The 13,862-nt window shown below is 43.5% G+C and overlaps 1 protein-coding gene across 5 annotated transcripts; it reads right to left on the reverse strand.

The window, feature by feature from the left end:
- Positions 1 to 1,514: 1,514 nt before the first annotated feature.
- LOC101473073 (cyclic nucleotide-gated channel alpha-3) lies at positions 1,515 to 11,907 on the reverse strand. Of its 5 annotated transcripts, none has more exons than XM_076879910.1 (9): positions 11,703 to 11,907; positions 10,864 to 10,947; positions 10,367 to 10,606; positions 7,459 to 7,545; positions 6,815 to 6,871; positions 5,817 to 6,011; positions 4,168 to 4,269; positions 3,982 to 4,088; positions 1,515 to 3,887 (listed from the first exon to the last, which is right to left on the reverse strand). In XM_076879910.1, exons 4-9 carry the CDS (start codon positions 7,530 to 7,532, stop codon positions 2,533 to 2,535), a joined length of 1,890 nt encoding a protein of 629 aa, XP_076736025.1. In that variant the 5' UTR covers positions 7,533 to 7,545; positions 10,367 to 10,606; positions 10,864 to 10,947; positions 11,703 to 11,907; the 3' UTR covers positions 1,515 to 2,532. The 5 variants fall into 5 exon arrangements, with proteins under 5 accessions (XP_076736025.1, XP_024654551.2, XP_076736024.1 ...); XM_024798783.2 differs by lacking the exon at positions 11,703 to 11,907 and adding an exon at positions 11,065 to 11,254 and having other exon boundaries at positions 7,459 to 7,541; XM_076879909.1 differs by lacking the exon at positions 11,703 to 11,907 and adding an exon at positions 11,135 to 11,253.
- Between the last annotated feature and the right edge of the window lie 1,955 nt (positions 11,908 to 13,862).

Genomic DNA, 13,862 nt, shown 5'->3' on the forward strand with positions numbered 1-13,862 from the left:
ACTCCACAGGTTTCTTGGTGTCCCGATTTCAGAGCAGGCCCAAACATCACGCCACAGAGATGCAATAAGGCAAAGTGTGTGGGATAAAATCTTTTTTACTTTCGATGAGCAGGACGTGGATCCTGTTAGGTAATGTTTCCTGTGGCACTCGATGCGACATGCCTCGTTCGCCTGCTCACGTGGATCGGAGACTCGGGGTAAGGATCTTGTCCAAGGATATTTGTACCTCCTGAGCTGCTCTCTGGGTGACGTTGAAGGGTGGACATTCTTAAATTTGGGTGGGTCAATGAAATGGTCATTTTGGTTGGTTCTAATGATGGGTTATACACAGAAATGTGCTTGTTGCATTCTTTTGAAAGCTTATTCGCGCTGTGTGCTGGACTGTGTTTGGAAACAAGAAGCAGGCAGACAGCAGTAACATTCTTGTAATTATTACAAATAAATGCCAGCTGTAGTTGTTTGTATAGACTGGCATCGATTTAAAAGACTGCATGTGTAAGTATGACTTTATTCCTCACTCCAAAAAGTTCAGAGAAGAATCAGGATGACATGAAGAGCCAGAAGATGATGACACAGCCAGCAGAAGAACTGTGGCAAGCTCATCATATTCAGTTCCTTTATTATGAGTTAATTTTTTTTATAGTAGGAAAAACAAAAGAATACAATTCTCAAGAGAATGAGGAAATCCATCAGCAGACAGCTAAAGATCTCACATGACTAATGTCCATCCATCCATCTTCTTCTGCTTATCCGGGGCCGGGTCGTGGGGGCAGCAGCCTAAGCAGAGAAGCCCAGGCCTCCCTCTCCACAGCCACCTCCTCCAGCTTATCCGGGGGAACACCGAGGCGTTCCCAGGCCAGCTGAGATATAATCTCTCCAGCGTGTCCTGGGTCTGCCCCGGGGCCGCCTCCTGCCCCGAACACCTCACCCAGGAGGCATCCATGTCAACTAATGTCAACACTGTTAATCATACATACGACATTAAAAGAAATAATTCTTTGTTTTGCACTTTAATATTTTGGAACAACACAACTTATTTTCTTTGAAATAAAGCGTGCAAACTCTTTTTGCTTACTAAACTAAAATTGCTCATGCTTGCAGTAGATGCTTCCTCAGTGACACCTGCAGAGCTCTGGAATCTAAGCTTTCACTGCCTCGTGCACATTCGTGTTCCTTCGTGCTGACGAAGATCGTTCACAGGAGCCTAACTGATCAAATGTTGAATGTAAAAGCAGAAATGGAAATCATAAACCCTGGACTTCAAACCGAAGCCTGCGTGAAAGTGCCAACAACTGCAGTTCCTGTAGTCATTCCCCACAGACTCAAATTTCAGATGTGAAAATGACTTGTAAAAAACAGTTTTGGTGTCTATTGTTTGTTGTTGAGGCTTAAAGTTAGGGCAGATGTACCAACATCTGCAGTCTGCATGGCCCTACTTCTGCTAACATGGTGAAATTGAAGTCTCTGCTCGGATTGAGGCTTTAGAGCATGTTTCAGGGGAAAGGATACACCACTTTTCAAGAGTTTATTGTCACTTTATTATTTTTAAATTTATTTACAGAAAGCACATTTCTTTATATTTAAAATAAAAATTTGATGATACATATTTTGAAATGCTTTTATAATATTTGTGTAGGTGTACAGAGGCCCATTCAGCAGATATGTTCCAGTGGAACCTCCTGATCTATGTTCATCATGGTAAAGACTGCCTGAGCTTTAGAAAAAAACTGTTGTCAAAAATATCAGCACAGCAGTTTGCAGCTGTGCTGAAGGATGAGGCGGTCAGTTAAGAGCAAGAAAACCGTTACTAGTTTGATTCCAGCTGCAGACACGAATCCGTTCAAGGTTGCGTCTGGCATAAAACTGTCAGTCATCTCAGAACACGCAGAGGCGAAGCAGCAACAAAGAGCAGCTGTTAAATCTCCAGATCTGGTTGCACTTTCAAATCTCTCTCTCTCACTTTAATGACCAGAACTGAAACTTGTCGGTGTGGTCCTGTTCTTCTAAATGAATGTAGAAAATATTCATAAAAGGTCCTTTTTAGAATTCTTTTGACTAATTGCGTCCTTCAGAAGAGTTATTCTGATCACAATAAAAGGAGAAGGTCCTGTATGTGCAAAGCCCAGGTCATGGTGTCGTTGCTGAACGAGCCGCTCTGGGATTCTGGGCAGAGTAGTAAAGAAAACGTTTCCCACCAGTATTGGTTGGATGCTCACACCGATGCTAAAGTAGTGCTCCTTTAGAACCTGCTTGACTGCTGCTGTTGATTGGTGGCAGCTTTGTCTTTGCTTTTATTCCAGGTTTGTCCCTCCACATGTTTCTGATCATCGCGTGCAGCCTGTTATTGTTATCACTAACACAAGAAAAGACATAATGATCCACATGGTGGTACGACCCGTTGTTGTTGTCTATGTGTGGAAACATTGTTTGAGGGCAGTCTTATTATTTTTGCATCTTTGGAAGTACTGAGCGGATGCAGTGTACTAGTCCCTGTAAAGAAGACACTCCCTATGTAGTACTGATGGCCAACCTCTACTCATCTACTCTGAGGCTTCTGAACTGGTTTGATAAATTACTGAGGCGCTGCTTGAGTTTACGCTGAGAGGAATCGTATTGATTTGTCAGCTTTCGAAATTTTGCTGACATGATTTCGAAACTGGCTTCAATCTGATCGACTTTGTTCTCCAAGTCTTTAGCATCGGTAGCAGCGACAAGCGACTCATCTATGAGATTGTCTTTCATCAGAATGGCCCTTCCTTTCTCCTCCAGAGCATTCTTAGCATCAGGATACTCTGTTAGTGCCTCCATGAGATCATCTTTGGACAGGGCAAAGAGATCAGAATAGCCCACGCTTCGAATGTTAGCTGTTCTTCGGTTACCTGCCTTACTACCTTTGATCCCAAGGATGCTGATTTCTCCAAAATAAGCTCCATCACTAAGGACCACAAACTGGGTAACACCATCATCTGCTACTACAGCGAGCTTTCCTTCTTTGATGATATACATTTCCCTACCAATATCCCCTTTCTTACAGATGTAATCCCCAGGACTGAAAACTTGAGGCTGAAGCTTCAGGACCAACTCAATAAGCAAACCAGCTTCACAGTCTTGAAAGATGCGCACTTTTCTTAGGGTTTCCAGATGTACGTTAATGGCTATCTCTGCCTTCAGCTTATCTGGCAGATTTTTTAACACTTGCTTTTCATCGCAGGTTTTCCCCTCAGTCCACAGGTAGTCAAACCACTTCACCACCCTCGCCTCCAAGTCTTTAGTGACCTTTCGAAATTGCATGTACTGCTTGATAGAGTCAATCTTCGCCTGGAACTCTACACGTGCAGCATTCATGTTGGAGATCATGGCTCCAACATTTCCAACAATTGTTGCAAAGATCAAAACCCCAGTAAGAAAGTCAACCACGACAAAAAAGTATTCAACGTCTCGGACCGGCGGTGGTGTCTCACCAATAGTGGTCAAGGTAAGAGTGGACCAGTAAAAGGAATAAATGTACTGTCTGGACAGCTGAGAAAACTCTGGGTTTGTCGGCCCGGGGTAGACCCATGTGTCTGACCCAAAACCAAGTATTTTTGAGATGGCAAAGTACAGGCACCCATTCCAGTGGATGATGATGATGATGTAAAGTACAAGATTAGCGATTCGGAAGATGTTTGGAAAATTGGTTCGCGTTTCAGTCCGGTCGAAGAACTCAAAGAGACGGCCTAACCTAAACAGCCGGTTGAACCTCCACTCTGGGTTGTTGATTCCAATATAGAAGAAAACAATGTCAGTAGGAATCACTGATAACATGTCTAACTTGAACTGGGGTGTCTTCATGTACTTTTCCTTCAGGATCTTTGCATCCTTTACAACAAGTCCTTGCTCCAGAAAACCTATTGACAAAGAAGAAAACGATAATCATTATCATATACTGTATTGAAGATTTTATATAATGACAAACTGAAAATCTTAGGTTTCCATCAGTACCTGTCCTGGCTCTCACAAAGATGTCCATGCAGTAGAGGGCATCTGACACATAGTCCAAAACCAGCCAGAGTGTTGAATTTTGATACTGTAGCTCATTAAAACAAGCTCTGTATGGAAACAAACCATGACTGAGACCCATGAACACTAACAACGATAAGAGAAAATACTAAATACATGAATTCAAACCTTGCCACCAGGAACATCATATTGTAGAACACTGGGACAGCTATTGTGAGCAACCAGTAGTAATACATATCCGTGGCTGGGTCCATGATCCACACCTCCTTCCTAAATGAGAAGAAGTTCCCTTTTAATAAAAGTATGTATTTTTTTTTTTAATTAAAAAAAGTTAGAAATGCAATGTGAGCTTAATTTTGGCAGTAGTCACGGCCGATCTGCAGCCTGGTCATGGATAAAGTGTATATTACCTAACTGATTGCAGAGTAGTTTCTGGAGGTTTCAAGGAGGTAATGTGCACATGCAAAAAAAGCAGTCCTACATATTTGTTTAATATGTGCGTTGAAGGACATGTCCTGGTCAAAAATGACTCCAAGGTTCCTCACAGTGTTACTGGAGGCCAAGGTAATGCCATCCAGAGGAAGAATCTGCTTAGAGACCATATTTCTAAGATTTTCAGGGCCGAGTACAATAACCTCAGTTTGATCTGAATTAAGAAGCAGAAAGTTAGCAGCCATCCAGGTCTTTATGTCTTTAAGACATTCCTGCAGTTTAACTCATTGGTGTGTGTTATCTGGCTTCATGGACAGATAGAGCTGGGTGTCATCTGCATAGCAGTGTAAATGTATGCTATGTCTTCTAATGATGCTGCCTAAGGGAAGCATGTATAATGTAAACAGAATTGGTCCTAGCACTGAACCCTGTGGAACTCCATAATTAACCTCAGTGTGTGAAGAGGACTCTCCATTTACATGCACAAACTTGAGTCTATTAGATAGATATGATACAAACCACTGCAGCGCAGTACCTGTAATACCTACAGCATGTTCTAATCGCTCTAATAGGATATTATGGTCGACAGTATCGAACGCTGCACTGAGGTCTAGCAGGACAAGCACAGAGATGAGTCCACTGTCAGAGGCCATAAGAAGATCATTTGTAACCTTCACTAAAGCTGTTTCTGTGCTGTGATGAGCTCTGAAACCTGACTGAAACTCTTCAAATAAACCTCTGCAGATGATCTGTTAGCTGTTTGACAACTACTCTTTCAAGGATGTTTGATATGAAAGGAAGGTTGGAGATTGGCCTATAATTAGCTAAGACTGCTGGGTCTAGAGATGCTTTTTGAGTAAAGGTTTAACTACAGCCAGCTTGAAGGCCTGTGGTACATAGCTGATTATTAGAGATAGGTTGATCATATTTAAGATCGAAGCATTAATTAATGGCAGGACTTCTTTGAGCAGTTTTGTAGGAATGGGGTCTAAAAGACAAAACTTTACTTTGAAGGCAAACAGCCTCTGTTTCCATTTTGTGCACCATTCTTCAAAATCTGTACATAAAATAAAATAAATAGATAAACTTTTTGAATGCTAGATTTGAAATTACACCCAAAAGCAAAGATAAAATTGTCTGGATGTTCCTTTAACATAACATTAAGTTTTGAGCAGTATGATTAAAATGGTATCATGAGCGGTAGTCTCTTTTTTTGTAAACTGTATATTGAACCATTGGTGGACTCTGCAAACTCTTACGTGGATAACCTTTGCTCATATCCACGCAACCTTTTCTCTAATAGAGATTTAATTATTTCAGGCGTAATATTATGAAATTCACAATATTCCTGTTTGTTACATCCCCAAAAAGTATGGTGTACTTACAGTTCTTCCTTTTTATCATCCTTCTTTTCGTCCTTCTTTTCGTCCTTCTTTTCGTCCTTTTTGTCGTCTTTCTTTTCATCCTTTTTGTCGTCTTTCTTTTCATCCTTCTTTTCGTCCTTTTTGTCGTCCTTTTTGTCGTCTTTCTTTTCATCCTTTTTGTCGTCTTTCTTTTCATCCTTTTTGTCATCCTTCTTTCTGTAATGTTCATAAACAGGTAGGGGATGTACTCTTAATATCCTCTGTATTCCTGACATTTTCATCATCTTCTATCTCCTCCTGTGTCAGAATCATCCTCTTCAACCTTATTTATATAGCATCAAATCACAACAACAGTTGTGGCACTTGGGTGACTGTTGACACAGTAGCCCAAAAAGCTTCTAATAACTGGCGGAAGCTCAGAAATGATGTGCTTGTCGAGGGATGCGTCCTGTCTTTAACCCCAGTGATCACCAGACAAAATGACGCCTGAATGACAGTTAACGGTTTGAAAGTCTACTAGTATAAAAAGTCAATGCATGAGAATAAAAGAGCATTAAATTCAACTGAGCTCCTTTAATACAGTCTCAGTATATTGAGAGTAAATGTCATTAACGAGGGAGCTGAGAAGGTCACATTGACATGCTAAATGCTTCTTGACACACTTCTAGTTTTTGTCCCACATTTAGTTTGTTTGATCTCTCTAAATAAAGTCCTAAACTCAGCCCTTACACTCCACCTGAGGGCGGCCTCTAGTCTAACTCAAGAATAACACACATCTCTGTCACAAACATCCTACGCTGCCTTCGATGGCGACGATACGTTTAGCGATGAGACCTCTGCTCACTGATTGCTCAGCCCCAAATCAGACCCTCATCTGAACCACAGGTTTGACACAGCACTGATTCAGCTGCCTGAACTGAAAGGTTTGTGGACAGCTGTAGAATCTGTACACGGACGTGGAGAATCTCTGACTCATCAGTGAGATGAGAATAAAGACGTGTGAGAGGACGTCATCTTACCCGTCATTGTTGTTGCAGTTGTTTGTGTTCTTTGCGGCGAGGACCCGTTGAACATCGCTGCAAGATCGATAAATCATTGCATGGATTTGCGACCAAGGAACAATTTAAGAATAAGCGCGGTCATAACGGGCAGCAGGAAACCAACCATGAGAAGATAAACACATCACACACAAAGGCACACACACACAGGTTAATTATGAGACTGTAACTGGGGTTTGAACACATGTGAATAATACAAGATCATCTGTAAATACATGCAACACGTGTCAGCGTGTCCACAGTGGGTACATGAGTGGCACAACACAGGAAACCACTTCACTTGTGTTTCCTGACATAAAGACGGTAGCAGTGCCACCCTGCTCTCTTCTCTTTTGTATTGCATGTGCTCTTCACTGGGACAGCTCCACTAATTCCTTCACACTCTGCTCCACGCTGCTTCGTTTTATTCAGCTTTGTTGTGTCAGAGCCTGGAATCAGATTCCTTCGTCCTCTGCTGTGTTGGCTGTGTCTGACTGAGTACGTGGAAATCTAATTGTCAAACAACTGAAGCTAGTTGTGTTTTTATCACTTTTGAAAACAGCATATTGATGTTGAGTCCATTCAGTATAATAATGTTCTGTTGCAGCTTCGGGTTGAAAGCTCACCTGTTCCCCACGGCGCCGTCTCGTCTGCTGAGGACGGGCTCCGCAGGGCCGACGCTGCTTCTTCCAAAGTGCATCCTTGAAGACTACCTCGAATGAAAAATCCAAGTGACATACTGGATTACAGGAAAACACGACCTGCACTGAGCCTGTTTCACCGGGTCCAAAGCTGCATACAGGCTCTGAGGTCAAAGGACACTTTGCTCATGTGCTGTCGTAATTAAAGTGTGAGCACAATGAGCACTTTAAATAGAAGTAAATAACTTTGTACTTTTTGAAGCCAAAGTCCCACATTCACAGCACTCGTTGGGCTTGGTAGTGTGATTGAATTCAATTCAGTTCATTTTATTCACACAGCGCCAAATCCCAACAACAGTCACCTCAAGGCGCTTTATATTGTAAGGTAGACCCTACAATAACACACACACAGAAAACCCCAACAATCATGTGACCCCCTATGAGCAGCACTTTGGCAACAGTGGGAAGGAAAAACTCTCTTTTAACAGGAAGAAACCTCCAGCAGAACCAATAAAAACTAATGATTCAGTGCAGAGAGACCTATTAACACATAGTGACTGAAGAAGAAACTCCCAGTGCATCATGGGAATCCCCAGCAGCCTACACCTATTGCAGCATAACTAAGGGAGGATTCAGGGTCACCTGGTCCAGCCCTAACTATATGCTTTAGCAAAAAGGAAAGTTTGAAGCCTAATCTTGAAAGTAGAGATAGTGTCTGTCTCCTGAATCCAAACTGGAAGCTGGTTCCACAGAAGAGGGGCCTGAAAACTGAAGGCTCTGCCTCCCATTCTACTTTTAAATACTCTAGGAACAACAAGTAGGCCTGCAGAGCGAGAGCCAAGTGCTCTAATAGGGTGATATGGTACTACAAGGTCATTAAGATAAGATGGGGCCTTAGTTAGGTGTGTGATGTGATTTTATGTGATTTTCAAATGCAGTTTGATATGACTGCAGCACAGACGTGGTGGTGATTGCATAGAGATTGCTTGGTTTTGGGGTCTTTCTAAGAGTCACATAGTTAGTAGTTAGCGGTTACAGTTAGCAGTAAGTGTATTTCATACTCTTCAGTTGAATGTGCTTCTTTCAACATTAAATCATGCGTTGTAAAAACAAATGTGGACTTGTGTATTAAACATGTCAAACAGACAGAAATTATATCGGAGCAGCTGAGACACATTTTCTCTAAACACCGGGTCTCTGTGGCTTTTAAACCCCAAAACACGCTGCGCCAAAAACTGGTCCAGCCCAAGGATCGGGTCCCCGACACAAACAGAGTAACATAGTGTACGCTGTTAAGTGCAGGAGGAGTGCCAGGATTTATACATCGAGGAAACCAAACAAGCTCTGGCTGAGAGGATGGACCAACACAGCAGAGCCACCTCGTCAGGCCTGGACTCTGCAGTCTATCTACACCTACAGGCCAGTGGACACTCTTTCAATGATGCTGATGTAACATCCTGGACAGGGAGGAACGCTGGTTTGAGGGCGGAGTCAAGGAGGCCATTTACGTGAAAAGGAAAAGACCATCTCTGAATGGAGGAGGGGCCTAAGGGTACATCTGTCACCATCTTACAATGCTGTGATTGCAGCCATTCCCCAACTCTCTGTGAATCAGAATCAGAATCAGAATACTTTATTCATCCCGAGGGAAATTAGGGACTCATGGTTATTGATCAGTGATTGTTGATCAATGGTCATGAGAATTTGCGCAATTATGATGAAGGAGCTGACCTCCCAGCCCATTGTTGCTTCAGTGGGCTGGTTTCAGTCATTATGCAAATGTCCTGTTTATAAGTCTCAGCAGTCAGCTGAGACTGAAGACGTCACCTGATGATGACGAAACGTTTCTCCCACTGAAAACATCCAGATGAACAGAATCAACTTCTGGGAGAAATGAGTACAAACTGCATAAAGAGATAAATGCACCACAACTCCCACAGCAGGGCAGTGATCCCAATCACACCACCAAAGTCACCACAGAGGTTTGAGGATGAATAAGTGGAAGATATGTGTGTGAATGGGTAAATGAGGCATGCTGTGATACAAATCATCCATAGCCAGTACCTGTTGCCAAGGATGTTCAGCAGCATATTCTGTTTTATGTGACTTGTTTCTGTCTGGAAACTATAAATAATGTTTTCTATCTATTCTGTATCCACCGCCCCAAATGTGTCAAAGCAAATGGTTGGATGTTATTTCCTGTTAAAAATGTTTTTTCTTCTCACTGTAACCAAGTGCTTGCTCAAAAGGAAGCTGTCCGATTGTTGGGGTTTTCTCTGTGCTGTGATTTACAGGACAGATAAAGACAGCCTGTGGAAAAGACTCACAGACTAATAATAACGATTATGTAAGTAGTGGTATATAAATAAAACTGAACCAAATGTTGAAATGTGAAATTATAAACTGTGGCGTAGTTTCATTGTTTCATTTCAAACCTAAGAAGCAGAAACGTCCGAACACATCTGACCTCAGCTCTAGAAGCTACTCTGTGCCTGCAGTTATTAGAGAGCATGGTGATGAAGTCTGTGGCTGATGACACACAAAAAGGTCTGATAAACAGAAACATTTGCAGCCTGGGCTTCTACATATTTCATTTCATCCTTTTTTCTGTAGAAAATCTGTTGCATTCACATGAAATCAGAAGAGGATTCAGCAACAATGTTGTGACCAGAGTCTGCGTTTAGTTTACGGAGCAGCAGATAAAGAGCTCCTCTCTTTATTTAGCCTCGTTGGCTCTGCATGGTTCTTCTTTAGCACCGTTGACTCAAATCCCTTCACTCCCAGATCACAGCAGCTAAAATTAGAGTTTCAACCTGACATTTAAGCTCTAACTCTGGGCAGTTCTGCAGTTGTCTTTGTGCGATCACAGCCACTTCTTATTGTGTAAACTTACCTGAATGTGAGAGATGATGATGCTGAGCAGCTTCCACCTGTGAAGGGAATTGAAGATGAGCGTGGAATAAATCCCACGTCGCTCAGGTTTGTTTTCTCCTTCAAGAACCGGGCCGAGGACACCTGCTCACATACTTCTAATGCAAGTCACTGCAGAAAACCAGAGTCATGCTTTATGGTGGATGAGCTTTTCCTGTGGTGTGGGAGACTTTCTGCTTCTTGTGCACTCCGCACCACCTCCCTGCAGAAGACGGAGGGAGGGGGAGGAGGCGGAGGGAGGGGAGACATGAAGGAGTCGTTTTCCCTGCATACAAGAATCACCAGACAAAGAGCTGGCGACACCGTCTGTGACAAACCATCGTTTTTGTGGACTTTGTGAGTCCTGACTTCACAGAACTCGCACTGATCATTTTACTGAAAGCCTTGAACAGGTGTCACTCCAGCAGTGTGACATGAACAGTGTGTGTTAGTGCAGCGGAGGCTTCAGTGTGTACTTACAGTTTGCTTATGAAGCCAATCCCACTGTGACTGTAGCTTGTGCTGGTGTAATCTTCATACATTCAAATGTTTTGACAGCATTTCCTGCAGGTAGAGAGTAGAGGCATATCAAAATAAAGACTTACTCTTTATTTTTATCCCTTCCAGTCTGAGTAAATCCTCTTACTGTGTGGACGGCTAAAGTAAAACATCAGACTCCACCTGCAGCCGACGGAGGAGCAGGACCTCCTGCAGCCTGCTCTAATCTGAGCTGGACCGCGAGCTCGCTCACCGTCTGTGCTGCTCGAGTGAGAGCAGCTGCAGAGTGGATGTGACGGCTGCACAGGACAGTCAGTCATCATCTGACTGAGGTCTCCATCAGTGAGGTAGTGGCTGTGTCTGTGGCTTCACATGAGGAGATGCAGCTGTCACTGAAAGACGTGCTCGTGTGTGTGTGTGTGTGTGTGCTTAGCTGCAGCCACTCAGATTAGGAGCTGTAAATGAGATTGGAGTTAAGCTGTTGATGCCTTCTGGCAGACGAAGAAGAAGAAGTGATGATCAGAGTTCATGTGTCTAGTGCGGAACAAAATCTGTAAAAGCTCAGGCAGAAAACGCTTCATGGCCGACCAACAGCTCACCACGACACACTGCTATAGAGGCCGTGTCTGTGCCATATGCACACTGATGTGCTGGGTACCAATAAACAAAGCGCTGCAGCTCAAATGAAACTAAGTGTGAGGCCTGGTGCAACTATCAACAGCTGGTTTGTACAAGCAGACAGGGCTCACTGTCATCTCTCTGCTAATTCCCAGACCTGCTGATGTGTTAACAAGCTGCTGACAGCCACTCATCTCACTCACCAATTAAATTCATTACAGCCTCAGTGGCAGCTCTACCTGCGTCCCCAGAGGAGCATCCTGCAGCATCATCATGTGCCTTCATACGAGACCTTCCAGCTTTACAGAAACAAGAAAACATAGTCTAAATAATCAGCACAGCTGAACACACACAGTCTGTGCTGCCAAGAACACAGGTTCAACCTGGTTCCCAGAGCACTCCTTTAAATAATCAGCCAAGTTCTCCTGTAGCGTTAACAGACAAAAATCCCACTGATCGAGTCCTGAGTCTTCTGTTTCCTGTAGCTGCTGAAGTCTTTGCACACATCAGTTATTTGTCGGCGCAGACTGAATCTGTGTTGATGCTTTTATGTGTGAATCTTCCTGATTATGTACCAGCGCGTCACAGGCACGGACTCACGGAGCGCTGCTGCCCTCTTGTGTTCAGAAATAATCAGCAATACATCAGTGGTTCCCAAACTGTTTGCTGCCCCCCCCCCCCCCCCCTTTGTTTTACAAGAAAAATGACTGTCTGCAGCTTTACACGCAGTTACTGTCCCTCCATTTACAAAGGCAGAGGCGTCATTTTACATGTAGTTGTTTTTTCCTCAACATTGCTGTCAATACCATCCATCCATCTTCATCCGCTTTATCCGAGGCCCGGTCGCGGGGGCAGCAGCCTAAGCATGCTGTCAATACATTTTTCAAAAATGCCTCTCTGTGCAAAATGGGTTCAAAAACATAAACAGCTGTGGGATCCTGTTAGTCCGTGATTTGAAGAGCCCAGCGCTGCTCCTGACGAAGGAAAACCAACCCTGCAGGGAGACCTACCTCGGCACCTGTGCAGGTGAAGCCAAAGGGCAGATTTGCTTCACAATACTTTCTAGTCTTTGGCTTAGAATGAAGTTGGTTTGGAAACATATTCAGCGATGCTTCATCTCCTGCTGTGCGTTTGTGTGGGCGCCCTGCTAGCCGTGTCCAAGCTTTGTTTTTTTCCTTTTCATACCGTGCCCCCCCTGCCATGGCTCTGCGGCCCCGTAGGGGCGGGCCCCACACTTTGGGAAGGTCTGCATTAGGCCCACCATTATTACTTATTATTTAGACTGTGAGCACGATACGAACCCCTGGGTTTCTCCTGATGTCTTTATTGGAGTGTGACTCGTGTATGAACCCTTGGCTGCTCGGATAGAGAAGAAAAGCACGGTGCATTTACCAAACGTGCTTCGGTGTTTTCCACACATGCATCAATGCCCCTCCTGTAGTAAGACACCTGCTCACTGGTGTTGGCTGGTGGGCCTTGCTTGTTGCTGTGGATTGATTCTTTTTGTTTGGCACACAGGTGTGCTGATGCAAACAGATCGTATCTACCTGCATGCGGTGACAGGCGAGCAGGTTGATTTATGCAGAAGGAAAGTGAGCTGATTAACAAGGAAAACCAAGCGGCAGAGAACATGTAAAGATGAACAGTGAAACCAGGACACACGTGTCCAGGGGCCAAGAGGACCTCAGTTTGAAGCAGCTGTTATAAACATGTCCTGTTAAAAATCATCTCATCCTCTACATAAAGAGAAAATCATTTCTTTATTTTCTTTGGGCCAGTGCACAGTGCTTTACACACCCAGTCACACACTGTAGATACAATCATTTTGCTGCTGTATAATCAGCCTTTCTTATATACATCATCTCATCATATTTGGAATAATCTCTAATAGAGTCTGTTTCTTAATAGATTTTCTTTAAATTACAGTGAGGTTTTTTAATATTGTAATAATCCATATTCATGCAGATATGCATAACAGATCACTTTTAGTGATGCTTTTAGTGCAAAAGCTGCTTGTCCCCCTGGCGAGCTCGTTCCTGCTCATAGCCAGCGCGCTGTGGCGTCACGGGCGATCGCTGGTTAACGGTCATCATGTGACGCATGAAAGCCAGATCGTTTCATTAAGGAGAAGTGGTGATGAATAATTTTACACACACACATTAAAACAAAAAAAGCCTCAAGTAAAGGGCGCTTTGCCCCCCGGCGCCTGAAACAACATCCCTGTGTTAGCTGCACACAGCAGCTTCCTCCTGTAATTACAGAAACTCAACACTGGACACTCAATAACTGAACAGGAACAGAAATCGTCCAGTCACGGTGCCCTGCCCTCAGCCAACAACAGTTCATTCATCACTGAGGCCAAA

Source organism: Maylandia zebra, linkage group LG23 (genome assembly GCF_041146795.1).
Source record: "Maylandia zebra isolate NMK-2024a linkage group LG23, Mzebra_GT3a, whole genome shotgun sequence".
NCBI lineage: Eukaryota > Metazoa > Chordata > Actinopteri > Cichliformes > Cichlidae > Maylandia > Maylandia zebra.